A 27,339-nucleotide genomic window follows, 5' to 3' on the forward strand; every position below is an offset into this window, starting at 1 on the left:
TCAAATCCAATTATTTCTAAATGGAATGATTGGTTGCAAGAACATGGACAAGTTACTCAAGTGTTTGAGGATTTACTCAAGAGTTAGGGTAACCATCTAGTGCAGGGGTGGCCAACCCTTTTCCTGGAGAGCCACCTTCCTGCAGATTGCAGTTGCAACCCATATCAAACACACCTGCCTGTAATTATCACGTGGTGTTCAGGTCCTAATTAATTGGTTCAGGTGTGTTTCATATGGGTAGCAACTGAAATCTGCAGGAAGGTGGCTCTCCAGGAACAGGGTTGGCCACCCCTGATCTAGTGGGTAAGTCCCTCAAGCCCAATTAAAAGTCTGAATTGGCAACCAAAAGGTTGAGGATGGCCTCACATGAGCTATACCCAGGCCCGGAGCAAGCTGAACTGCTGCTCTAGGCAGAGGACGATCACGCCGCCCTCAACCCCAATGTGAAAACAAAAGTGATCGGTTATGAAAATGAAGTGAGGTGTTGCGGACCTCTATTCTGCCGCCCTATGCGCTGATATAACCGAGGACGCGAGGGTGTCGCAGACCTCTATTCTGCCGCCCTATGCGCGGATATAACTGAGGACACGCGGGTGCTGATGGAGGTGTCGCTGATGCGGCCCTCTCTATTCTTGCGTTTATGCGCGAATATATCTGAGGACGTGGGTGGTGAGGGAGGTGCCGCAGACATGACTCAGGACGCGGGTGGTAAGGGAGTTTTCGCAGATGCTGCCCTTTCTATACTGCCGCCTTAGGCTCTGGCTATACCTATGGGCAAGACAATTACCCACAGACTAGGGAATTACCCCTCAAGTTAAAGTGTGTATAAGAAAGAATCAATCGGTCAAAAAATTTCAGGTTTAGCTTGAATCTTGTCTTAAGTGTCTACTAAGGCAGAGGTTCTCAAAGTGGGGGTCGGGACCCCCCGAGGGGTCGCGGAACAATGAAGGGGGGGTCGCCTGGTGATTTTCAAAAATCAATTAATTTTTATGAAACCTTAAGACTTAAATAACCTACTGAAGAGAAAAAAATAGTTGTTTATAGTTACTATAAACTATATAGTTACTATAGTAGCTTATCTACTAGATCTATTGGATTGCGACTTCTCGGGTAATTACATTATACTAAAGACTAGGGATATGAAGATTAATCGATATGTATCGATATGCGGTCATGCGCGTGCACGATGCGAGTGCATCTGTTGAGCAGCAGAGGATGAATGAAATTTTGGAAGCAAATCGAGATGCATCGGTTTTTGCGAGATGCATCGGTTTTTCCGAGATACAGCTTATATTTTTAATATAGAATGTATTTTTTATTTATTAACAAGTGTTGTCAACCTGTTTTTGGCGCATAATTTAATCGACCTACATAAAGTAAGCCTAATGGATTTACGGATGTGTACACTTTCACTACAACTCAGTGTATCAGGTGTGCGGATGAAGCTAGTGGTGCGCCCTCAGAAAGCGCTAGAAGTAAAACAAACATTTTATTCCCCACTGAGTTTTAAATCTAAAGTATGGCAACATTATGGATTTAAGGATGGACGACATGACAGGACAGATGCAATTTGCAAAATGTGCCGCGCATCTGTAAAATACGCGGGCAGTACGACTAATCTGATATCTCACTTGAAGCGGCGCCACGGTGTTGTTGTGAAAGCTCCATCTTCCAGTGCACCTCTATTCTGCCGCCCTATGCACGGATATAACTGAGGACGTGCCGGTGTCGCGGACCTCTATTCTGCCGCCCTATGCGCGGATATAACTGAGGACGCGCGGGTGTCGCGGACCTCTATTCTTCCGCCCTATGCGCGGATATAACTGAGGACGCGGATGTCGCGGACCTCTATTCTGCCACCCTATGCGCGGATATAACTGAGGACAAGCGGGCGCTGATGGAGGTGTCGCGGACATAACTGAGGATGCGGGTGGTAAGGGGGGTGTTGCGGACGCCGCCCTCTCTATACTGCCGCCCTAGGTGGCCGCCTAGGTCGCCTCTATGGACGTGCCGGACCTGTTCATCTGCAAAGATATTTATTCAGCCTAGTGTCACGGAGAACGAAGGTTTTGAACACCTCCTTCTGTTAATTTTTATTTAATTATAATAATAATAATATTAATAATAATAATGATAAAATAATGGGTGTCACGGTGGCACAGTGGGTAGTTTGACCACCTCACAGCAAGAAGATTGCTGGTTTGTTTTATTTTTATTAGCCTGTTGTTTACAGTGACAGTGATGTTTCAAAGCAGCATAACACTGCTAGTTCACCACCTTAAGTTTTGAATAATCAGTGGCAAAATATATCTTTGTAAAACTTGTTTTCATAGTTGAAAAGTTAAATCACAATTCTTGTTGTGCAATGCTAAACCTTTATGTTGAAAGAGTGCAAATATATATATTTTAATATATATTGCACTTATACATTCTGTTTATCTTGAAAATACTTAAATAATATGTGCTATATGTTCTAAAATGGCCCTCTACTGTAAACTGACACTCTGGCTCTGAGAGAAAAGCCAGTTTGTAAAAAAGTCTTGGTTTTGCTTGGTTAATAAATAATCAAACTCATTCAATTGCACAGCTTCCTCTTTCACATCATCTCATAAACTTGATCTAATTAGTTAGTGCTGAATTATCGCATTGTATCGTGATATGGGTGTAAATCGTATCGTGTTGCATCGCAATATGTCACAAATGTATCGCTAATATATCGGATCGTATTCTTTGTATCGAGATGCGTATCGGATCGGCATTATAGCTTAGATGCCCAACCCTACTAAAGACACAGCAATACTGTCAGATGCAGCAGATTTTGTAACACCAGGTTAAACTTTCTAGCACATTTTCAACACTGACATACATAAAAAAACAAAGAATAGACTTCTGAGAATAGGTTTCTGTATTTATAACCACCAACTCAGAGAAAATTGGGGGTCACGAGTCACTGGCATTGTCATTTTGGGGGTCGCGGGCTGAAAAGTTTGGGAACCCCTGTACTAAGGCACTACACCCACCTTTCTCTTTTTCCAGAGGTTTCTCCTCTGTGACCGATGACAAACTCTTAGGCATAAAATGGCTTTCCGAGATCTTGGCTCTCTGCTTTACCATCGGTCTGCTGTTTTTGATTCGCTGACTGTATTGCCTGGCCAGTTGGAATACTTTATTTTTCATCTTCTCCATATCTTGAAAGATAAGGTCATCCTCACTGGCAGCCCGTAAAGAGATCATTCTTGGCAGGGGAGGGTGGTTCACCCTGTGGCGCTCTTGAGACTTGTATTCCTCATTTTCTTGAGGAATCTTGGGGATGGGGGACGAGGTAGAACTTTCATCAGACTCCTCCAAGATTATTAACGGTTCCCCGAGTCCACTATTGCTAGTTTCCTCTTTCTTCTCTTGAACAGGTATAGATATTTGAGAGTCATCTAATCCCCTACGTTCTTCTGAAGGCCCAATAATCTCCACTTCCATATCTTGCCACACCTTAACCATGTTTGAGGCCGGCTGGAATTGCTCAGTCCTTTCAGACTCTTTGCCACTTGTTGGAACCACAAAGTCAGAGTTGTCCTTTGCTTTCTTGTCACTATCCGACCCAGGTAGATTAAAGACGGACCATAAAGTAGGCCTTGAAGACCCCCTTCTTTGCAATGGCAAATCTTCATCCACAAAACCATTCAGCTGTTGGCTAAGATTTCGGACTAGACCAGGAGGGATGTACGAAAGACTCTCTCTTCGTTTAATAGCAAAGTTGGCGTCCAGGTGCTCTGCATGCTCATAGTAGTGTTTAATCTTATGTATAAGCAATCTGTCCTTTTTGGAAAGGGTGTCTTGCTTTTTTGGATGACTTTGGTCTGTTTTGGAAGGATTGTCAGGAATGCTGGGTTCTTGAGTCAATTGTGAAAACTCTTGGGATTTAGGATTATTTTCAGGATGCTCAAAGATTCTTCTACTTTCGGATTGAGAAGATGGACAATGCAAGTCAAGCAACTCTTCGACTCCTAAACTACTTTTTCGAGACAGGCTATTGGAATGTTGTTCTGAGATATTTCTTGGCTTGTCCAGCATGTACGAACACAAGTTGCTATCAACTACTGCAGTGTTTTCTTCTACCTCAATCTTCCTTACATCGTTTGATGGAGTCTCTACTTTCTTTTCTTGCATTTCTAGTCTAGCTTTGGATGAGAAATCAACCATGTTCCTCATATTATCTCCATTTTCTTGTCCTCCATTACTGAGGTCTACAATCTCTGCTTCAGTGTGGCATCCTGCCATTACTGTCCCACACATTTCTGCATAATTATCGGATTGGTCCATGTCTGTGTCCTCAGGCTCACTGAGAAGAGAGAAGACCTTTGATGAACTGTGCTCCCTTGTTGCCTACAAAGTGGACAGAGTGAAGAGAGTCATTGCTACAGGAAGCTATGAGGAGGAAAAGATGGGAGGATATGAGGATAATTAAATCATCAACATTTCCCTTGTGGCTAACTGGTCAGGACGAAGCAACATGTATAATTTTGAGAGACAGCAGCTATTAGTATTTAAAGCCCTTGTGTATTACGGTTTTTACACGTTTCACCAAGTCTAATTTTTGACATTGTAAGACATTTACATTTTGTAAAAATTAAGACATATTAACATTTTAGACCTTTTTAAGACAATTGTGAATGAAATGTCAGACCTACACAGGGCTAAAGGATAAATATTGTTTTCTAATAACCCAGTTAGGCCAGTGTTAAAGATTTTTTCTTTCCCCATCTAAAAAAAAAAAAAACAGCCATATTTTTATATATTTTAGCCATATATTTTAAACAATGTGTCAAAAGGCATAGGTAATTGGAGAAAATAATTGGAATAATAAGAAACCTTAAGACAAATCTTAATTAAACCATATTGGTAACCAGATTTAATAAACACAACTTTAATAGGATGACTTTATGACTACTTGAGTAGCTTTAAGTGGACAATTAAAGAAAATTATAACCTATTTAAAATGATTTCGGACCTAAAACACAATATTTCAGTGAATTTCCAACTTTTTAAGGACTCAAATTCAACCTAGCTATTGGCTTTTTAAATGTCCAGATATTCTCACAGCTAATTTGTTTTCATTCATCATTTACATATGTATATACCTCAACAGTGGTTTACTGTTACCCAACACTGTACGCCTTTTACATATATAGCATTGCTTTAAAGTATATAGCATAGCACTACACAGATTTAAAGCAATACTTAACAGTATTATTTTCTATCTCTTATCGACACTACTGCAATGCACTTTATGCTGGAATTAGCCTACGATCTGCAGACCAACTACTTTCTCAAATGATTTTTTGAGCTTAAAATAATAACCTTTATTTAACCAGGTAAGTCAATTGAGAACCAGTTCTCATATACAACGACGATCTGACCAAGAGGCAACATAAAAAGCAGATACAAAGCAGCAGGGACACAATACAATAACAATCTCACAGATACAGATAATAAAATAGAAAACCAAGGAAAAATAAAAACAAGCACAGTGATCTTGTACTATTAACTGGATTGATTCTATAAAGGATGATAGTGGAATAATAGTGTTGAGCTTTAAGGTCTGCTGCAGATGATCCCAGTCATGATTCCAGAGTAGCGACCAAATGAAGTGCAAACTTTAGGTGTGCAAATATAAATAAAACTACTAGAGCACAGATTTCCACATGTTTTCTGAATGTCGACTGTAAATATAGTGTAGTTTTCCCAATAAGATTTTTATAAATGAACAGAAAGCAATGAACTTGTCGACGTGATTAAAGAGAAGGCCAATTTAATAAAGAATACAGTTGACAGTGATGAGTATTAAATGGTGCACCAGTAACAAAACCAATTGCTGCATGGTAAATAACATCCAGTTTATGAAGGAGAGTTTCTGAAGCTGATCTGTAAATTAAATTAAAATAACAACTAATGTTCAAATGTCTGATAAATGTTATTGAGTGTACAAATATAATTATTCTGCTAAATATACAGTTGACGTCAGAATTATTAGTCACCCCTATACATTTATTATTTTTTTTAATATTTCCCAAATGATGTTTAACAGATCAAGGAAATTTTCACAGTATGTCTGATAATGTTTTTTCTACTGGAGAAAGTCTTATTTGTTTTATTTCGGCTAGAATAAAAGCAGTTTTTAATTTTTTAAACACCATTTTAAGGTCAATATTATTAGTCCCTTTAAGCTATATTTTTCTGATAATCTACAGAATAAACCATCATTATACAATAACTTGCCTAATTAACCTAATTAATCTAGTTAAGCCTTTAAATGTCACTTTAAGTTGTATAGAAGTGTCTTGAAGAATATCTAGTCTAATATTATTTACTGGCATCATGACAAAGAGAAAATAAATCAGTTATTAGTGATGAGTTATTAAAACTATTATGTTTAGAAATGTGTTGAAAAAATCTGCTCTCCGTTGGACAGAACTTGGGGAAAAAACAAACAGGGGGCTTAATAATTCAGGGGGCTAATAATTCTGACTTTAACTGTATATGGCTTTGCTTCTCTGAACTGATGTATAATGAACTGTTGAATGTACAGTATTTAAGGCAAGCATATTATAAGTAGCAGTAATTAAACCACCTAAAATTAAAAGTAATTCCTTATTTTACTTTTTCAGCAGAAAATGCCAATTATAGTAGCTAATTACACCAAAAACTGGCTGTATAACATGGATGAGTCCAACAATGGTGAAGGTTTTTACTTGGGTGAGAATTCTTTTTAGCAATTTGGTGCTTTATTGACAGATTATATAGACGAGATTAAAATATAATAATAATAATAATAATTCCTTACATTTATATAGCGCTTTTCTGGGCACTCAAAGTGCTTTACACATTGGGGGGGATCTCCTCATCCACCACCAGTGTGCAGCATCCACCTGAATGACGTGACGGCAGCCATTTTGCGCCAGACCGCACACCACACACCAGCTGATTGGTGGAGAGGAGACTGATTAAGCCAATTATGATATGGGGAGGGTTAGGAGGCCATGACGGACAGAGGCCAGTGGGCAAATTTGATCAGGATGCCGGGGTTAAACCCCTACTCTTTTTCGAAGGACATCCTGGGATTTTTAACGACCACAGAGAGTCAGAACCTCGGTTTAACGTCTCATCTGAAAGACGGCGCTCACTGAGCAGTATAGAGTCCCCGTCACTATACTGGGGCTTTTGGACCCACAGAGACCGCAGGTTGAGCGCCGCCTGCTGGCCTCACTAACACCACTTCCAACAGCAACCTAGCTTTCCCATGTGGTCTCCCATCCAGGTACTGACCGGGCGCAGCCCTGCTTAGCTTCAGTGGGCGACCATGTGAGAGTTGCAGAGAGCTAGCTGCCGGCAGATATTGGATACTAAACTATCTGTAAATATTACTCAATACCTTTCTATATGACTGCAGATCATTTAATCTGATCTGATGAAGCTCACAAACACTTAAATGTTCAATTTGATGACAGCCAAAGCAGAACATTACTCATAATATAAGACGTTACCTGTCCGAAGACAATCAGTGATTCTTCGCTGTTGTCTTCATGCTTTTCTTCAGGTGTTTTTCCACTCTTATTCATTGACCAGTTCTCCCAACAACCTTCTCTATCCTTTAAGGACACAGTACAGAAAATTACAGCTGATCAGCAGACGTTACAGTTCTACACAATTGTCATTTATTCTAGGCGCACTTCAGCAATGTTTCAACCTTTCACAAACATTTGCAATTCATTTAAAAGCATCCATGCACTTCAATGTCTTTCCACAGACAACTGACCTTCAGAAATTGCTTTTGTGTGTCATCAAACAAAGCACAATAAAACGGGAACCTTTGTTTCATTTAATTACAGAAGGCAAGCCATCCGACCTCCACCCCCAAAATTTGACAGTTAAATTTCCCTTTGAAGTCGAACTTCAATCAGAAAACACTTTGAGACAGCCGACGTCCCGTATCATTATGCATTAGGTGTTAATACACCCGTAACGTGCTGTAAATTCCAAAATCATGTCAACAATGCACTGTACAGCATCGTTTTGCAATATAACGCTAACATAACCTGCCATTATTATTGAATGCTTTGAGTTGTTAAAACTTTGAACAATACCAATATTATGATCTCTAATAAAGCACGTCTATAAATTGATAGTTTATGATTATTTTAAATATTTGTTTATGTCACAGATTTTTTATAATTGTCACAACTAATGGCAAAATTTTAAAGGTGCTGTATGTCCGTTTTTGACAGTTGTAAAGCATAAAAATACCATCATATGTTTGCTGATATTTAAGAAACATGCTCAGTGAACATGTTTCTTAAATTATGGTATTGTTAGGCTTTAGAAGAGTCAAAAACTCACACACAGCACCTTTAATATATTGTATAGCTACTAAAATAAAAGAGCAAAACACACGACTGTGACCCTGGACCACAAAACCAGTCATAAGTTTAATTTTTTGAAAACTGAGATTTACACCTCAGCTGAAAACTAAATAAATGTGCTCTTTTATTGATGTGTGGTTTATATTTGGCTGAGATGCAACTATTAGAAAATCAAAAAAAGGGATCAAAAATCTAAATATTGAGAAAAAAAAAAATCACCTTTACAGCTCTTAACAATGCTTACTACCAATCTACTACTACAAAAATGAGTCGCATATTCATAAAAGAAAAATATGATCATAAACAAATAGTCTGATTCATTAGACTATTGGGCTGATAAACGCTTAAAGAGCCCATATTTTGGGTTTTCGAAAATGCCCCTCCATGTAGTGTGTAACACAGCTCTAAGTGAAGTGAAGTATCCAGCTAAGGCTTAAATCTGTAAGAGTACAGTGTTTAAAACTGTTGATTCATCTATAAAAGAGTCGACTCATAGTGCTTCAAACGAGTCGCCTTGATACCGAGTCATTAGGTGTTTCGCCATGACGTACGAACGAAACCAAGTTATTCACGTGCACGCGCAAACCCGGGAGATTTCAAACCTGCGGCCCCGCCCTCTGACATAGAAACCCACACACACACACACCCACACACACACACACACACACACACAAACATGCCGGTCGATTGAAGTCACACTGCAGATCGATATTATTGATATCTACCCAAAGATGAAACCTCAGCATTATAGCCAAGCAGTTGGACACTTCTGGAAACTACATGCTACAAAGAATACATCATCGCCGTTTGTTACAGGAAGGATCAGTAAAGAGTAACTTGTCAGGATGGGTTTCTTCCTCCATTTCTCAAGTGTAAGTACGTGCGATTAAAGTTGCCTCGTTGACTCTAGCTTGCAAATGTATTTAGTTGTGATTTGTTTCTTGTAACCGCGTGTACTGTATCAGGTTAACTCGCTTTATTCTCATATCGCGTGCAAAGTCACGTTAAAAACGCGACGCGTGCTGCTTTGTTTACGGAGCTCCGTGGAGGAGGGTAGTGTGTGTATGCGCGCGCTGTCGTCTGGAGGTGGTTGTGTGTGTTTGTGTGTGTATGCGCGCGTGTTGTCGTCCGGTGGAGGGTTAAGTGTTTGTGTGTGTGCACGTGCGCAAGGACGAGGGCAATATTTGTGTGTGTGTGTGTGTGTGTGTAAAAAGAGCAGAGTGAGACAAGCTAGAAGATCTCCTCAACAGTTTTTAGAGTTTTTGCTCAATAAAATAGTCAGTCGTCTGTATTTTCAAGTCCATCGTCTGTATTTACATTCCTCCACTGGCAGCTAAACTCCACGCCTTACACTATCGAGCGTGTATGAACTGTGATTACTTTTATATTGCTGATTAGCTGTTAGACATTTCACTCTCTCACTGAAGGCAGTCGACCAATCGCAACAGACTGTCATTGGTCCAATCAGCACAGATTAGCTTCGCGCTAAGGAGGGTTTTGGGAACAAATGAATCACTGAACGATTCATACAGGAGTCGCTGGGATAAATAGGTAAAAATAAATGCAGATTATAAGACCATGAAAGTGTTTTTTGACCTTGTATGCATATTAGACTGCTGTTGGAGACCCGTACAACCAAGATATGACCCTATTTCATGTATAATATGGGCTCTCACTTCTATACCCCTCACTGCACACCATCAATATGTAGCATGCACTGCACTTTAACCAATCCATACTTAAAACAACACTGCCTACAAATATGTGTTTCGTAATTCGACTTGATCATCGCTTAATGATTTCTGGCATAAAAGAAAAATCGATTTCCTGATTTTTGCATTTGCATTCTTTTGCATTTCTTGATTCTTGAAAATGTATTTGACCCAATGCAGTTTTGGTTTAAGCCAGAAATATATATCTGTGCAATTTAAGACTGGTTTTGTGCTCCAGGGTCACGTTTCAGCATTATTAATGGCCAAGCATGCAGACAGGTCAGATTTCAGTCCATGCAGAAATGCATGCACTGTTGCATCAGAAGGAAAATGCAGATGAAATGTAAATAAAAGCAGAAATCAGTCTCAGCGTGTAGAAATGTGAGTGTGATAGATCAGGGCCTGTATTCACAAAACATTTGATCTCAGCACTTAGTAAACGTTCTTCTAAACAGTTTTAGCTCAGAGTTTTCTCTTAAAGCTGTTCATGAGGACAAGGCCTGCACAATACATCACAAGATTATAGTTATCATTATAATAGTTTATACAACAGTTCTGTCTGGTTCTCGAATCTGATTGGCTGATAGCCGTGTGATACTCTCCAATAACAGCACTCGTACAGCCTCTTTACTCCTGTGTATTACTCCGCCCACATAGAGTGACAGCAGATCCATATTGCAGCTGTTGGACAACAATGTTCTTAAGCGGCTTTTTTAGGCGAGAATGTAGTTTAGATTGCAACTATGCAGTTCATTTATAAGGATAGTGCCGATTTTAAATATTTACAATTTAAATTCACATTTTGTGATTTCCTGATTGCAGCAGAGAAATACTGGGAAATCTCTGTAGAGTGATGGCAGACTACAGTCTACCGTTCAGACTTATAGGGCCCTATCATACACCCGGCGCAGTGTGGCGCAAGGCGCGGCGCAATAGTCTTTTGGTAGTTTCAGCTTGGCGCAAGAGTGGTTTTGAGGCATTGTGCTACGCTGTTTAAATAGCAAATGCATTAGCGCTCATATGTGCGCCCATAGGCGTTCTGGTCTATAAAGGAAGGCGTTCTGAGGCGGACCGCTGGCGCGTCGCTATTTTGATAAACTATAATAGATTTTTCATTAGACCAAAACAAACCCGGCCTAAACTCCAGCGCAGAGTTGCACCTCGCTTACACACTGCTTAATACACACAAGAGAGCAATAGGCAAATATCTTTACATATGAAAAAATGTAAATATTAAGGATATATATAGGATATAATAAGAATAGATATAGAATATAAATATAAAGGATTAAAATATTACAAAACATATTATTTTCTGGCCTACATAAATATAAAAATCACTGCTTTTATGTCTTCTTCATCTCGGGAGGCTTTTTCAGTTCATTCATGACAATTTGCTTTTGTATAATGTTATTATTATTAGCAGTATTATTTATTATATCCATATTTATATTTGTTTTATTAAAAACAAGCTTAGATTTGCCCACCTGTCAGGTTTTGGACCATATGGGGCACAGCATGTGTTTTAGGATATAACTCTGGTTTTTGAGCACATTTTGTTATTATTATTCATTTATTCGTTTGCTGGAAATTAGAGCTGAATTTAGAAATAGTTTTGAAACAAATATTTGCGCTTAACAAACAAAAGTATTTATTTAAAGGCTAATTGATGTCTGTGCGTAAAGGTTTCCCTATCCAAGAGCGAAAGTGAAAGTGATCCATTATCTCTCATTCTCACGCAGTAGATGCTCTGTTTAACAGTTAACTGTTTGCTAGTGAAATGCTAATTTTTTCCACTTAGACTTACTTTGCGTCCTGTAAATAGCGAATGCGCTCTTGGCGCGACGCAGCTGGCTCTTAAAGGGAATGGGAGATGAGACTCTAATTGGTTTATTCTCAAAACACACCTATAACTCATTAAGAAAATAAACTCAACCCTTTTAGACCATACGCCTTGGCGCAAAGCAGATTTTCCCGTACTTAAATTAGCAAAAATGCGTTCTGACACGCCCTGAAAGCGTTTGCGCCCTGCGTTTTGCGCTCTGCGCGTGGACCGTCAAAATAGAGCCCATAATCTTAAAATGTGAGCAAAATCAGCTGTCTTGTCATCACTTTAGACATTACGCTAGAGAATCATTCAAACACTAGCTCTAAAGTGACGTTGGTGAATGAGTAACGGTTTCTGCTGTTCTGACGTCAGCTGCAGATGTTAATGAACGGTGGTAGAAAGTAGTTCCTCATACAAAAGAATTTGAGACTCTCCGTGCTTGATTTCCTTTTTTATATACACGATTATGCCATCGAACTGTTGTATAAATGCAATATCCCACCCGTAGCAGTGCCATATGGCTGTATATTGGCACTGGTGGGAAACGAAGGCCCAATCCCAATTCTATTTTTGTACCCCTTCACCTTAGCCCTAACAACCGAGGGTGAAGGGGAAGGGCTTCAAAATTTACCCCTAAGAATTGAGACAGCACTACAGCACCTGCACACGTCATCATATGTCCTCGCGATCTCTTGCTTCATATGAGATTGATGATGGCGACTGCTGTAGTTATTCCAGTTGTGTTATTTTTTGGTATTTATCTTCAGGAAATCACTGAAGGCATATATTATGTTATCATGATGATATAATTTGGCAATAAGATCGTAACTATATTGTGCATTCACACAGTGGCCATATTCATCTAAACACACCAAAACAACATTAACATTATAATAGACACTGTAAAAAGCTCATTGCCAGCCTCTTGACATTACTGACAGGGTATTCGAGTGTCAGAATATAGTGGGACTGCTGTACAGGAGTTATTATTATGGATTAGGGTTAGGTTTTTTTTTTTAAAGCATGATGGTAAAACACGAACGCTGTAATGAATATGGTAAAACGTGTTTGTTTGTCATAATAATTTGTAATAAAGACAAAAAATACCAATTTGTGGATCTTCTTACTTCCGGGTGCAGCAATACTGTCACTGTGGCTGGTGTATTCTGGGAAAGTTTTGAGTGTGGTGCTGAAAAATCTTCGTTCGAACTGCTGCCCAGGGGTGTCCAAACTTTTTGGGCTGAGGGCCAGATGCAAAAAAATATATATATATATTGTCCCGGGCCAAATTTTACATACATCACACAGACACGCATATATATATATATATATATATATATATATATATATATATATATATATATATATATATATATATATATGGATGAATGGATGGATGGATGGATAGATGTGTGTGTATATTATTATGGAATTATTTTATTTCGGTCGTCCAACTGTGTTTCTAGAAAGACTTACGTTTTTAAAAAACTTGAATCTTCTCTGGGCAAATTACAGTTGCAACACTCATCCTTTATAAATTCTCCTTCAGTGAAGGGTTTCCTGTGCTGTGCGATTAGCTGAGCTACCTCATAACTAGCCACTCTGCAAAAAGGCTTTTCTTACTTAGATTTTTTTGTCTTGTTTTGAGTCCAAATATCTAAAAATTCTCAAATCAAGAAAAATTTTCTAGACAAGCAAAACATATTGTCTGGTTTTGAGAAATAAAATGCTAATATTAAGTGAGTTTTCCTTAAAACAAGCAAATTAAGGGGGTAAGCTAAATAATCTTATGTCAAAAGGAAAAACAAGATTATTTTGCTTGTTTTAAGGAAAAACTCACTTAATATTGGCACATTATTTATTAATAATTGGCAAATTAGAAAATTCTCCTTTATTTAAGATTTTTTAGATATTTGGACTTTTTGGACTTTTAGATATTTGGACTTGCTAATTGTTTTACTTTTTGATCTCGTTCTGCATCAGTGTAAGAGCTGAAGGCCAGATGCTTTGTTTCATAATGTCTTTTAATATTATATTCCTTCATTACTGCAACTGATTTTTGGCAAATTAAACAGACACATTTCCTGCTGACCTCTGTGAAGAAAAATTCTTTGCCCCAACGTGACTGAAACTTCCTGCACTCACTCGCCAAAATGTGATTATCAATTATGTTTCCTTAAGCTTGGTCGGTTAGTTTTACTACATAACAAGAAGTGCTGCCTAATTGAAGGCATGTAATAGCGACACCCGGTGGTTATTTATTGAATTACGTTCATTTTTGTATAGCGGGCCGATTCTATTAAAGGATCATGAAACCCCCTCATTTCAGCAGGGTGTTTTCACACCTCTACTTTGGAAAAAGTCAGAAAAGTGGGCGTGTCCAGCTCTGTTTAGGAGGGAGTGTCGGAGGAAGAAAAGTGGGATGGTGTGGGAGTGTCTATTTGGGCACGCGCAAGTTTCAGAGTCAAAATACACACACAGGAGAAAGTGATGGTGTTTACATGGACATCTGTAGTCGAATTATTTGCCAGATTATTAAATGGTGGACTTTAACTGCAGTTTGGCTCTTTCATTCAGGGAATTCATTCATGCCCCTCGCGACAAACGAGATATTTGATTCGAGGAGCTGCTCTAAGCGTGTATTTTTCATGCAATGTTTGATACCGCACGGCGAATGAGAGAAAAGAAACCTCCCCATTTCCCGGAAACTTAGATGCACACGGCAGGTAGCGTCAGAAAGCCGCGTGTGTTATTCCGGTCACTAAATGCGGTGAAAATCCTACACGAGGTTAAAGTTTGGTTGTGGTGCTAACATGTTTACACTCAGTGCAATAGTTAACTTAGTTCGATACGAACAAACTGAATAAACAAAGAGCACTGGTCGCTCACTTACCAAATCTGTAGAGACAGGACAATCACCAGCAACTAGAGCCGCGTCTTTATTAAGAGGAGACTACAAGCGAATCCGGATCTCAGCGTTTGCAGATGAGAACAGCTCTCAGGTAAACAATAATCCCCCTTAGACACGCAAGTTATTGTTGTCGAGCGTCGCGTACACTGTTAATCCACACGTGATCCAGATGAGCTCTCACAGAGAGAAAATGAAAACAAAACTTCACTGCAGCAAACTATAAAAGCAACACTTCACGCTTGTTTTGCCAACACAACGTGGCGTCTCTGTCGTCTAAACACTGACAGTAATGAATATTAATGAAGTTGCACAATAGAGCGCGCTGATTGGTTTGAACCAAGCTTTACTCATGCATTAATGCAGCACACTGTAAGACGTAATAAGACACACTCTGGCACAGACGTCCAGTCTGCACGCTGGAATACACGCTATTATCTCATGACCGTGACGCAGCTTCAAAAATTCGTTTCAAACAGGAAGCACGAATTTGCTTGAAATAACGCAAAAACAACCAATTTACACGTTTTAGTGAAATATAGGTGTCCTAATAGTGTTTTTAGCAGTGTGGGACACATATACCACTGTCAACAGCTCAACACATGTGTTTTGGTGTTTCGTGACCCTTTAATATTTATAAAAAGACTCGCGGGCCGCCACAAAACTGATTGCAGGCCGCAGACGGCCTGCGGGCCATAGTTTGGACACCCCTACCTTAGCCCTACGCCTTCAAGCTAAAGAGAATTGGGACACCCCTACCCCTTGGTGTGAACACGCAAAATGAGTAGTAGGGGTAAAAGGAAGGGCTAAGGGGTAGAATTGGGATTGGGCCTAAGGCACTTGGCCTGCAGCCTTCAATCCAGCGAACACCTCCCACCAGTGCATGGTTCAGGATCTGTAGAGCTGCGCATCGATGGATTTGCTCTTCAGTGTTTGGACTCTCAGTAGTGATTACCACACTGAACTGAACTGAAACTCTTGAAAACTGAACTACAATCTACATTGTAAAAGCGCTAGACAAATAAAGCTGAATTGAATTTAATATAATGAGTGGATTAAAATGGTCGTAATATGACAATAATATTGTTTAATGCAATATATTGTGATGCAATATATCCTGCAACAAAACACAGATATCATGACAGGCCTGAAGTGTTTTGCTTGATTTTAATTAAAGATTAATCATGATTAATCGCATCAAAAATAAAGTGTGTGCTGTAAATTCTCCCAAATCTGCTTTACTTCTTCGGATGTTTTGTGAATACGGCGCCTGCGGAAATAAGCGCTCAGTGGCTGAATCTCACCGTTGTGACGTGATCAGAAAGCAAAGCCTTGGCTCTATAGCGCCAGCAGGAGATAGCGGCCATTACGGAACTGGCAAAATCTGCTACCTGCTCATTTCCCATCAGCCCCTGCTCTTCATTTCCCATCAGCCCCTGCTCTCCAGTCTCATCTCGGACCGCTTTGACTTCATCCAGAGATCCTGAGCTCGAGTCGTGTCCGTTTTCAGCCTGGTCTGGGTTAGAGTTTTCAGCGTGGAGTGCAGAAAGATGCTGTTTATCGGCTAGCAGAGCTCCTTCACTGTCCGCATGCTGAACACAACACCACAGTAGATTTCATTATGTTGGAGAATATACATCTCAGAGGATTAAACAGACAGAAAAATGCACACTTAAGATGATTTTCTGGATGTGTTGCGATTAAGAATTTTGAAATGATAAAAAATAATTATAATAAATGTTTTTGAGTCTCTTCTGCTCAGCAAAGTTGGATCTATTTGATTAAAAAATTGTAAAATAGTGCAATATTATTGCTATTTAAAATAGTGCTTTTCTATTTTAATCTCTTTTAAATTCTAATTTATTTTAGTGATGTAAAGCTGAATTTTCTGCATTATTTCTCCAGTGTTCAGACTTTCAAAACTTGTCTGAATGCATGTGTTGTAATAAACTACTGTGAAAAATTGTGGAATAATTAAAATAATTGTAAAACTGTTTTGAGTCTCTTCTGCTCGGCAAAAGTTGCATTCATTTGATTTAAAAAGGGATAAAACTATTCCATATTATTGCTATTTACAATAGTGGTTTGCTAAGTGAATATATTTTAAAATGTAACTTATTTCTGTGATGTAAAGCTGAATTTTCTGCATCATTTCTCCAGTGTTTAGACTTTAAACGTATGTCTGAATGAATGTTTTGTGATTAATAACTGTGTAATATTTTGGAATCATGAAAATAATAATTACAATTAAAAAAGTCTCTTTAGCTCAACAAAGTTGCATTTATTTGTTTTAAAATGATCAAATAATGAAATATTATTGTTATTTACAATAGTGGTTTTCTATTTAAATATATATATTAAGGGTGTCACGATCCTCCAAATCCTCGATTCGATTACATTTTCGATTCTAAAGTCACGATTCGATTTTCGATTATGAATAATTAATTAATTAATAACGAATTAATAATTAGTAGCCTACCGTTTAAACTACCTGACCTGCATGGTCTTTGTTTTACCCATAAACAAATCATACAGTAATTGAATAAAGGCAAGATACACACATAATTACCACCTGTCAATCACTTTTTCTGCGGAACTCGTGAATAGGCAGTGATCTGTGTCGTTATAATGGCGTCGGTAAAAAAGACGCACAACCAACAGGAACCAGCCAACAGTATCTGAGGTGTTCGCTAAAATGACTAAGTACAAGTGAGTGAAAGATTGAAGCAGTCCTCTGACTGCCTGGACCTGCTGTCTCGAGCGCATGACAATGTGTGTGTGTGTGTGTGTGTCTGTGTGGTCACGTGATGTGCATTTTCAGAGGTAGAGAGGAAGGAGGGCTGCTCAGAAATGCTACACGCCACTGTGGATGTCAAATCGTTGTTGTTCTAAAATGCCATTTAAAAACAAAGACAGTGTAAACAGGGCCTGAGTGTGAACTTTTCGCGAGCGGATTTGCAACGGGGGCGGGCAGAGGGTCGCAATGCCGGTGTTGTCTATCGGACGAACCGTACGTAATACGTACATAGCAGAGATTGCAAAACTGTGTTTTTTTTTGTCGACAACACGAACGTTGTCAACATAACTCACTGGAAATCCAAAATGCTTCCACACCGGCGACTTCATTGAAAGAGGAGAGGGTTTAAGCTCTGTCGACGGGTCTCCTGCGTCTGCAGTTTAACAAGCACTTCAACAAGCCTGTTTTTTACCCGCTTGGCAAGCCAAGCTGACGTGACATGGGGGCGTGGCAGCATCGACGATTCTATTTTTTGATTCGATAATCGAAATTGAGCATAAATTTTGATCGATTTCGATTGAAAACCGAAATCGTGACATACCTAATACATATATATATATATATAAAGTGTCATTTATTTTAGTGACGTAAAGCTGAACTTTAAGCATCATTTCTCCAGTGTTTCAGACTTTAAAAGCTCGTCTGAATTAATGCGTTGCAATTAACTATCGTGCAAAGTTTTGGAATAATTACAAGAATTTTTTCATGTTTTTGAGTCTCTTTTGCTCACCATTGCATTTATTTGATTTAAAAATGAGCAAATAGTGAAATATTATTGCTATTTACAAGAGTGATTTCTGTTTAAATATATTTAAAGAGTATTTTATTTTAGTGACGTAAAGCTGAACTTTAAGCATCATTTCTCCAGTGTTCAGACTTTAAAAACTCGTCTGAATTGTTGTGTTGTAATAAACTACTGTGCAAAATTGTGGAATAATTCAAATAATTGTAAAAATGTTTTTAGTCTCTTCTGCTCAGCAAAGTTGCATTTATTAGATTTTTACAAAAAAAAAAGATAAAATAGTGAAATATTATTGCTATTTACAATAGTGGTTTTCTATGTGAATATATTTTAAAATGTCATTTATTTCTGTGCTGTAAAGCTGAATTTATTGCATCATTTCTCCAGTGTTTCAGACTTTAAGCATCGGTATGTCGGAATTAATGTTTTGTGATTAATAACAGTGTAATATTTTTTAATCATAAAAATAATAATTAAAATTATTATTGAGATATTAACATAAGAGTGTCTTCTGCTCACCAAAGCTGCATTCATTTGATTTGAGAAAGGCTTAAATAGTGAAATATTATTGCTATTTACAATAGTGGTTTTCTGTTTAAATATATATATAAAGTGTCATTTATTTTAGTGATGTAAAGCTGAACTTTAAGCATCATTTCTCCAGTGTTTCACACTTTAAAAGCTCGTCTGAATTAATGTGTTGTAATTAACTAACGTGCAAATTTTTTGAATAATTACAATAATTTTTTGCTCTTCTGCTAACCAAATGTGCATTTATTTGATGTAAATAGGGATAAAACTGTTCAATATTAAATTTATATTATATAAATATATATTTTATTTTATGTATATTTATATATTATTTAAAATCATGCCTTATATGTAAATATACTGTAAGGAGTCATTTATTTCAGTGATGTGAAGCTGAATTTTCACATGATCCTTCAGAAATCACATTAATGTGAGGATGTTTGTGGAAACTGTGAGACCTTAATTTTTTATTCTTTGATAAACGTTGTTGTGCTCTATTTCTAATTTCCTCCTTAAAATTGTAATTATGTTAAATGTTTGCCTGCTAGTGTAAGCCTGTGCAGATCTTACCTTAAGTGTGTCTGTGGAGGATGAAGAGGATGATGCAAAGACCAACACAGAACAAAAACAAAACATTAAAAACACATTAATAATTACAATGACAGATATAAAAAACTACTATATTATATATTTAATTTTTTTCATATGTATATATATACACACACACACACACACACACACACACACACAGTATATATATATACTAATTTCCACTTTATTCTTACTATAATCAATAAAATCTGACATTATTTTTAAACATGCTTCGTTGTTTGTCCACATACTCTTATTATAAAACCTTTTTATTTTACTAAATGCGATATTAACATGTCTACGTTCTGCCAGTTTTATGCAAAGATAATTAAAATCAACAGTGAACAATACGCACACAATATGAGTTAGTACACTAGTAGTACGCTATAACTGATTAAAGCGAGGCTGGAAATGAAGACTTCATCTAAAACCGCAAGACTGAGAAAGGGAGAAAGAGCTGCTGGGCTTTTCTGCTTATGTTCTGCTCATCTGAATGCATAATGGAGGCAGAAACAGAAAGAGGACAAAGCAGAGCTGATGAGCTGAATGATTAAACTCATTAATGATCAGCCCTTTGATCTGACGCAGGCCACGCCCACCAGCCTTTGATGATGCAGGACGCATGCGGGACACACACACACACACACACACACACACACACACACACACACCTGCATCAGGCCACATGATTACAAACTTTCTGCTCATCTCTGATCTTTTGTTTGACGAGCTTCTTTAATCAGAGAACAAGAAACAGGAGAAATACACGGAGAAAAAAAAAATAATAATAAAAAAAAATATATATATATATATGTGTGGCTCTGATGACAGTATTCTATAAAAATATATATTTAGATTCCATTTTTGACATCAAAGAGGCTTTTCAAAAAAAATGACAGTAAAAATAAATATATAAACAAATAGTAACTTCAAAAAACAAATAATCCCTTATTAAAATGTGTAAAACATTATAAAATAATAAAGTAAACCAAGGTTTTAAAAAAAACAGACCAAAACATGAATTACCCAATCAAAATGTAGTTAAACATTAACACAATGTAAACAATGCAAATAAAAAAGCAGCATCTTTGATGACAAAAACAGAATGTACCTTAATTTAAAACGTCATTAAAGAAGCTATTTACATTTTAAATGCACATGCTTTAATAATAAAAACATTAGTTTGTGTTAATAAGGAGATGAAAATTTTTTCCTAAAAATATATAAAACTCTATCTATGTGTTAATATATTAAACACCTGCTAAATGAATAAAACAATATATTAAAATATCAATAAAAATAAAACACCTAAATCACATTAAATATATACCTGTATAATTAAACTAAATTATAACTACACTTAAACTTTAAAAACTAAATCAAAATAAATTTAATAGTCATTAATGTACAAAGTATCTATCAAATCTAAATAAAACACTACAGTAATAATTATAACATACAAAAAATACTTGCAAATATGGAAAAGTGTCAAATTAAGACAAATAAAATATTATTCAGTCATTCATTTTCTTGTCGGCTTAGTCCCTTTATTAATCCCGGGTCGCCACAGCGGAATGAACCGCCAACTTATCCAGCACGTTTTATTCAGCAGATGCCCTTCCAGCCGCAACCCATCTCTGGGAAACATCCACACACACATTCACACACATTCACACACTACAGACAATTTAGCCTACCCAATTCACCTGTACCGCATGTGTTTGGACTGTGGGGGAAACCGGAGCACCCAGAGGAAACCCATGTGAACGCAGGTGAACATGCAAACTCCACACAGAAACGCCAACTGAGCCGAGGCTATTGTTGTCTTTACTTAAACAATTAAGTAAAGTTGACTGAACATAACTTAAAATTTAGCATTTTGGTGGTATCACTTAAAAATATGAGTTAATTTAACTTATGTACTATGAAAATGCAAAAACTTAAGATTTCAAGTGTAGTGAGCTCAAAATCATAATTAATCCTTTGGAAAAAAAAATAGGTAATTTTCACAAATGTAGTCTTGACTGTTAAATTCTAATATGTGCAACCTTTTTTGTACAAGATCTTTTTTTAAATCAGAAAACATGGCTTCATGGCTTTATGTGTATATATATATATATATATATATATATATATATATATGTGTGTGTGTGTGTGTGTGTGTGTATATATATATATATATATATATATATATATATATATATATATATATATATATATATACATACATACATACATACATACATACATACATATATATACACACACACACACACACACACATATATATATATATATATATATATATATATATATATATATATATAATGTATGTATATGTGTGCGTGTATAATAATATACTATAAAATATTTAAAAATTATGATGAATAAATATATATATTTGAAGCCATGTTTTCTGATTTAAAATATCTATATATATCTATATATATATATAGTACTGTTTTAATGAAACTACAGGGCACTAGAGGGCGCTGGTCAGACACCTGGAATGTATAATAGGTGAGTGGTGGAATGAAGAAAACATTCAGTTGTGGTAGAGGGAAGTATGGTTCGTTGGAGCTACTTCAAACTGTTTGTGAAGGCCTAGTTGGTAAACCTTGCCTTTGGGACCAGCCTAAGGGCTTCCTTATTCAGTTTGCCAAACTTAGCACTAAGTTTGGTGAACTGAACAATTGAAGTATAATCTACAAAACTGGCAAGTTAAATAAACTCATACATGCAAGTTTTGGGAGACTCCATTACTCAATTAAATTAAGGCAACAAGTTTACTCAATTAATTTAGCTCAGTCAACTTATTAGGGTTTTCAGTGTAGGCTAAACTGTCCGTAGTGTATGAGTGTGAATGAGTGTGTATGGATGTTTCCCAGAGATGGGTTGCAGCTGGAAGGGCATCCGCTGCGTAAAAAACATATGCTGGATAAGTTGGCGGTTCATTCCGCTGTGGCGACCCCGGATTAATAAAGGGACTAAGCCGACAAGAACATGAACGAATGTCTATTGAGAAATATTTAAACTAATGTTTCCTTCAAACAAAAATACTTACCTTTACTGCTCCGGACACTTCGTTTTGCCGGTTCTGTGAATGAAAACAGGAAAAGATCAGAGATCAAACTATTATTGGGACATAATTCAGTTCTGATAATAACTATATTCATGTTTCCACACCAGAGCGTCTGCGCTGCTTCACAGCGTCTGCAGCGAAATCTTCACTCTGACACGACGACGTGCTCTTCAGCCTGTCTGGACTGTAGCGATACTTTACAGGACCTGAAAGAAGACAGAAGGAGACATTTTCTATACGCTTATTTTATGCGGCCGCCATTTTAAAGAACCAAAGCAAGGCTGCGGTGGGAACAGGGCCGGCGCTTCCATAGAGGCGACCTAGGTGGCAGAATAGAGAGAGCGGCGTCCCCGAAACTACCCTCACCACCCACGTGCTCATCCGCGTCTAGGGTGGCAGAATAGAGAGAGCGGCATCCCTGAAACTATCCTCGCCACCCGCGCCCACAATTATATCCGCGTCTAGGGTGGCAGAATAGAGAGAGCGGCGTCCCCGAAACTACCCTCACCACCCGCGTGCTCATCCGCATCTAGGGTGGCAGAATAGAGAGGGTGGCATCCCCGAAACTACCCTCGCCACCCGCGCCTCAGTTATATCCACGTCTAGCGCGGCAGAATAGAGAGGGTGGCGTCCCCTAAACTACCCTCGCCACCCGCGCCTCAGTTATAGCCGCGTCTAGCGTGGCAGAATAGAGAGGGTGGCGTCCCCTAAACTACCCTCGCCACCCGCGCCTCAGTTATAGCCACGTCTAGCGCGGCAGAATAGAGAGGGTGGCGTCCCCTAAACTACCCTCGCCACCCGCGCCTCAGTTATATCCACGTCTAGCGCGGCAGAATAGAGAGGGTGGCGTCCCCTAAACTACCCTCGCCACCCGCGCCTCAGTTATATCCACGTCTAGCGCGGCAGAATAGAGAGGGTGGCGTCCCCTAAACTACTCTCGCCACCCGCGCCTCAGTTATATCCACGTCTAGCGCGGCAGAATAGAGAGAGCGGCGTCCCCTAAACTACCCTCGCCACCCGCGCCTCAGTTATAGCCGCGTCTAGTGCAGCAGAATAGAGAGGGTGGCGTCTCCTAAACTACCCTCGCCACCCGCGCCTCAGTTATATCCACGTCTAGCGCGGCAGAATAGAGAGAGCGGCGTCCCCTAAACTACCCTCGCCACCCGCGCCTCAGTTATAGCCGCGTCTAGTGCAGCAGAATAGAGAGGGTGGCGTCTCCTAAACTACCCTCGCCACCCGCGCCTCAGTTATATCCACGTCTAGCGCGGCAGAATAGAGAGAGCGGCGTCCCCTAAACTACCCTCGCCACCCGCGCCTCAGTTATAGCCGCGTCTAGTGCAGCAGAATAGAGAGGGTGGCGTCTCCTAAACTACCCTCGCCACCCGCGCCTCAGTTATATCCACGTCTAGCGCGGCAGAATAGAGAGAGCGGCGTCCCCTAAACTACCCTCGCCACCCGCGCCTCAGTTATAGCCGCGTCTAGTGCAGCAGAATAGAGAGGGTGGCGTCTCCTAAACTATCCTCGTCACCCGCGCCTCAGTTATATCCACGTCTAGCGCGGCAGAATAGAGAGAGCGGCGTCCCCGAAACTATCCTCGCCACCTGCGCCCACAATTATATCCGCGTCTAGGGTGGCAGAATAGAGAGAGCGGCGTCCACTAAACTACCCTCGCCACCCGCGCCTCAGTTATATCCACGTCTAGCGCGGCAGAATAGAGAGAGCGGCGTCCCCGAAACTACCCTCGCCACCCGCGCCTCAGTTATATCCACGTCTAGCGCGGCAGAATAGAGAGAGCGGCGTCCCCGAAACTATCCTCGCCACCCGCGCCCACAATTATATCCGCGTCTAGGGTGGCAGAATAGAGAGAGCGGCGTCCACTAAACTACCCTCGTCACCCGCGCCTCAGTTATATCCACGTCTAGCGCGGCAGAATAGAGAGAGCGGCGTCCCCGAAACTATCCTCGCCACCCGCGCCTCAGTTATATCCACGTCTAGCGCGGCAGAATAGAGAGAGCGGCGTCCCCGAAACTACCCTCGTCACCCGCGCCTCAGTTATATCCACGTCTAGCGCGGCAGAATAGAGAGAGCGGCGTCCCCGAAACTATCCTCGCCACCTGCGCCCACAATTATATCCGCGTCTAGGGTGGCAGAATAGAGAGAGCGGCGTCCCCGAAACTATCCTCGCCACCCGCGCCTCAGTTATATCCACGTCTAGCGTGGCAGAATAGAGAGGGCGGCGTCCACTAAACTACCCCCGCCACCCGCGCCTCAGTTATATCCACGTCTAGCGCGGCAGAATAGAGAGAGCGGCGTCCACTAAACTACCCTCGCCACCCGCGCCTCAGTTATATCCACGTCTAGCGCGGCAGAATAGAGAGAGCGGCGTCCCCGAAACTATCCTCGCCACCTGCGCCCACAATTATATCCGCGTCTAGGGTGGCAGAATAGAGAGAGCGGCGTCCCCGAAACTACCCTCGTCACCCGCGCCTCAGTTATATCCACGTCTAGCGCGGCAGAATAGAGAGAGCGGCGTCCCCGAAACTATCCTCGCCACCTGCGCCCACAATTATATCCGCGTCTAGGGTGGCAGAATAGAGAGAGCGGCGTCCCCGAAACTATCCTCGCCACCCGCGCCTCAGTTATATCCACGTCTAGCGTGGCAGAATAGAGAGGGTGGCGTCCACTAAACTACCCCCGCCACCCGCGCCTCAGTTATATCCACGTCTAGGGCGGTTTCACTTTAGGTTTGAGGGCGGCGTGACCGTCCTTTGCCTAGAGCGGCAGTTCAGCTTGCTCCGGCCCTGGGTGGGAAGAAACCCGGAAGTACCCGGAGACTATGCCGAAGGAGAATGAAGGAATGTATGATTTACAGAAGCACAGCTCACCTGCTGAATGCATGTCCAGAATGGCGTCTTTGGCCTGAGAGTGATGAGAAAGAGAGAGCGGATGTTTACTGCAGCACACACAGACTGATGGATCTGCGGTTTAACAGGCTGGTTTACTCACTTTCTGTGGTATAACAGCGTGGTGATTCTCCAGAATGAGTCTCTTTATATGATGAGCCCAGAGCTTCTTCTCCTCCACTGTCCTGGCCTGAAGAAAAACACACAGACACACACACACACATAATTGTAACACAAGTATGATGAGTTATAAAAATATTCACCCCCTCACATTTGTCATGAAGGGTAACATTAGCTATATGAACCAAAATGGTTCTTGGTACCAGGCTGTAAACACCTTTATTTTGCTGTAAAGTCGGTCATTTTGACAGTGGGCTCAATAGAAATCTGCTCTATTAAGGACTAGTGGAATTTCAGTGAACTGCAGTTTTAGTAACTTCTGTATTTGCTTCCCGAGGGAGAGCGGAAGGTTGTCGCTTGGCCAAAACACGTTAACTGAGAACAAGTAATAGATTCAGGCCCCGTTTACACTAGTGCGTTTTAGTTTTAAAACGGCGTTTTAGAATGAAAACGATCCGCGTCCACACTCGCGTTTTACCCAGCGTTTCTGAACTGCTCTCCGTCCACACCAAAACACTGAAAACGCACATCACGTGACCACACACACACACTTTGGCAATCGCTGGAGCCCATCTACCCAGATGAGAGCTCTGCTAGTCGGACTTCTCATCAAGCATCTCCCGCTGGATCTAATATCTCACTATATTTATTAATCGGGATATTTCATTCATCTTGTTGTCTTTATCTAACGACATATTCCCTGACTTTGGTCATTGGAATCTATTACTTGTTCTCAGGTAACGTGTTTTGGCTGAGCGCAAAGATAAGTTAATGATTAATGTAAGCACGTACATTCTGTATATTGACTGATCGCTTGCCTTTATTTCCTATAATGTATAAACTTATTGTATGTTATACTTTTATAATGGCCATTATCGATTATTAAAACTGATATTCAGCAAAAGAGAGGGTATGTTTCGTATTTTCACTGAAATTGAAAGGAGGCAGTTGTTATCGGCTCCGTTTTGTTATAAATATCCACACAGTGAAGATGACGCTCATATATGCAGCACGACGCCTCAACATTTCTGCTGTCTGTTTAGTTGTTAATATTAAAATGAAAATAGGCAGTTCCTTAAATCATGTTTACATTTTATTGTTGAGAAAGTGAAACAACGAAGCCAAGGTGATGTGAATGAAGTTATAAAGTACACTGTTCCCTTTGAAGATTGACGCGTGTCCTCGGTATGTTTTCCATATCAAACTGAGAAGAAGAGATGCAGCCTTGATCAAACTTGCGAAGTCTGAACTTACACGGAGAAGAATCAGGACTGAACTGTGTGTGTGGGCTACTTAATATTGAGGAAAAGCCCCAATCAGAGAGGCGAATGTCTGCAGCCCCGCCTCCGTTTTCAGATGTCTCAGTCTTTCCCCATCCACACTGAGACGGAGCAGCAGCGTTTCAGAATGAAAACGGCCTCTCCAGCGTTTTCGAAACGCTCCGTTTTCGGCGCTCGAGAACTCCGGCGTAGTGTGGACGGATGGCGTAACCGTAGCAAAACTTATGCGTTTTCAAACTAAAACGCATTAATATAAACGGGGCCTCAGAAGACCGAAAAGTCATTTGATAGAGACTATATATTAAATATCACGTTTAACAACTACAGTGAGATGAGATCCAGCGGTAGAGCCTTTGATGAACTGTCTGACGTGCGCTGCTCTCACCTGGGAAGGTGTGCTCAAAGCACCAGCCGACTGCCTGGAGCTCAGA

The 27,339-nt window shown here is 39.8% G+C and overlaps 1 protein-coding gene across 6 annotated transcripts in view; it reads right to left on the minus strand.

The window, feature by feature from the left end:
- The window catches only part of LOC101885278 (pleckstrin homology domain-containing family G member 3), a 120,414-nt gene that overhangs the window by 1,169 nt on the left and 91,906 nt on the right, over positions 1–27,339 (minus strand). For 2 of the 6 annotated variants that reach the window (XR_015512926.1, XR_015512924.1), the window contains exons 11-17: positions 25,612–25,698; positions 25,491–25,524; positions 22,710–22,811; positions 22,584–22,620; positions 16,254–16,454; positions 7,539–7,643; positions 3,125–4,380 (exon numbers count right to left, since the gene is read on the minus strand). Coding sequence is in view for 2 of the 6 variants with exons in the window: in XM_087290063.1 (XP_087146189.1) it covers positions 3,021–4,380; positions 7,539–7,643; positions 16,167–16,454; positions 19,503–19,513; positions 22,588–22,620; positions 22,710–22,811; positions 25,491–25,524; positions 25,612–25,698 (2,020 nt within the window). In the remaining 4 variants the exon portion in view is untranslated. Of the gene's footprint in view, positions 1–3,020; positions 4,381–7,538; positions 7,644–16,166; positions 16,455–19,502; positions 19,514–22,507; positions 22,621–22,709; positions 22,812–25,490; positions 25,525–25,611; positions 25,699–27,339 lie in introns of those variants that run through there. The other 4 variants (XR_015512927.1, XR_015512925.1, XM_087290063.1 and 1 more) reach the window with 3 other exon arrangements.

Source organism: Danio rerio, chromosome 17 (genome assembly GCF_052040795.2).
Source record: "Danio rerio strain M-AB ecotype USA chromosome 17, GRCz13ab, whole genome shotgun sequence".
Classification (NCBI taxonomy): domain Eukaryota; kingdom Metazoa; phylum Chordata; class Actinopteri; order Cypriniformes; family Danionidae; genus Danio; species Danio rerio.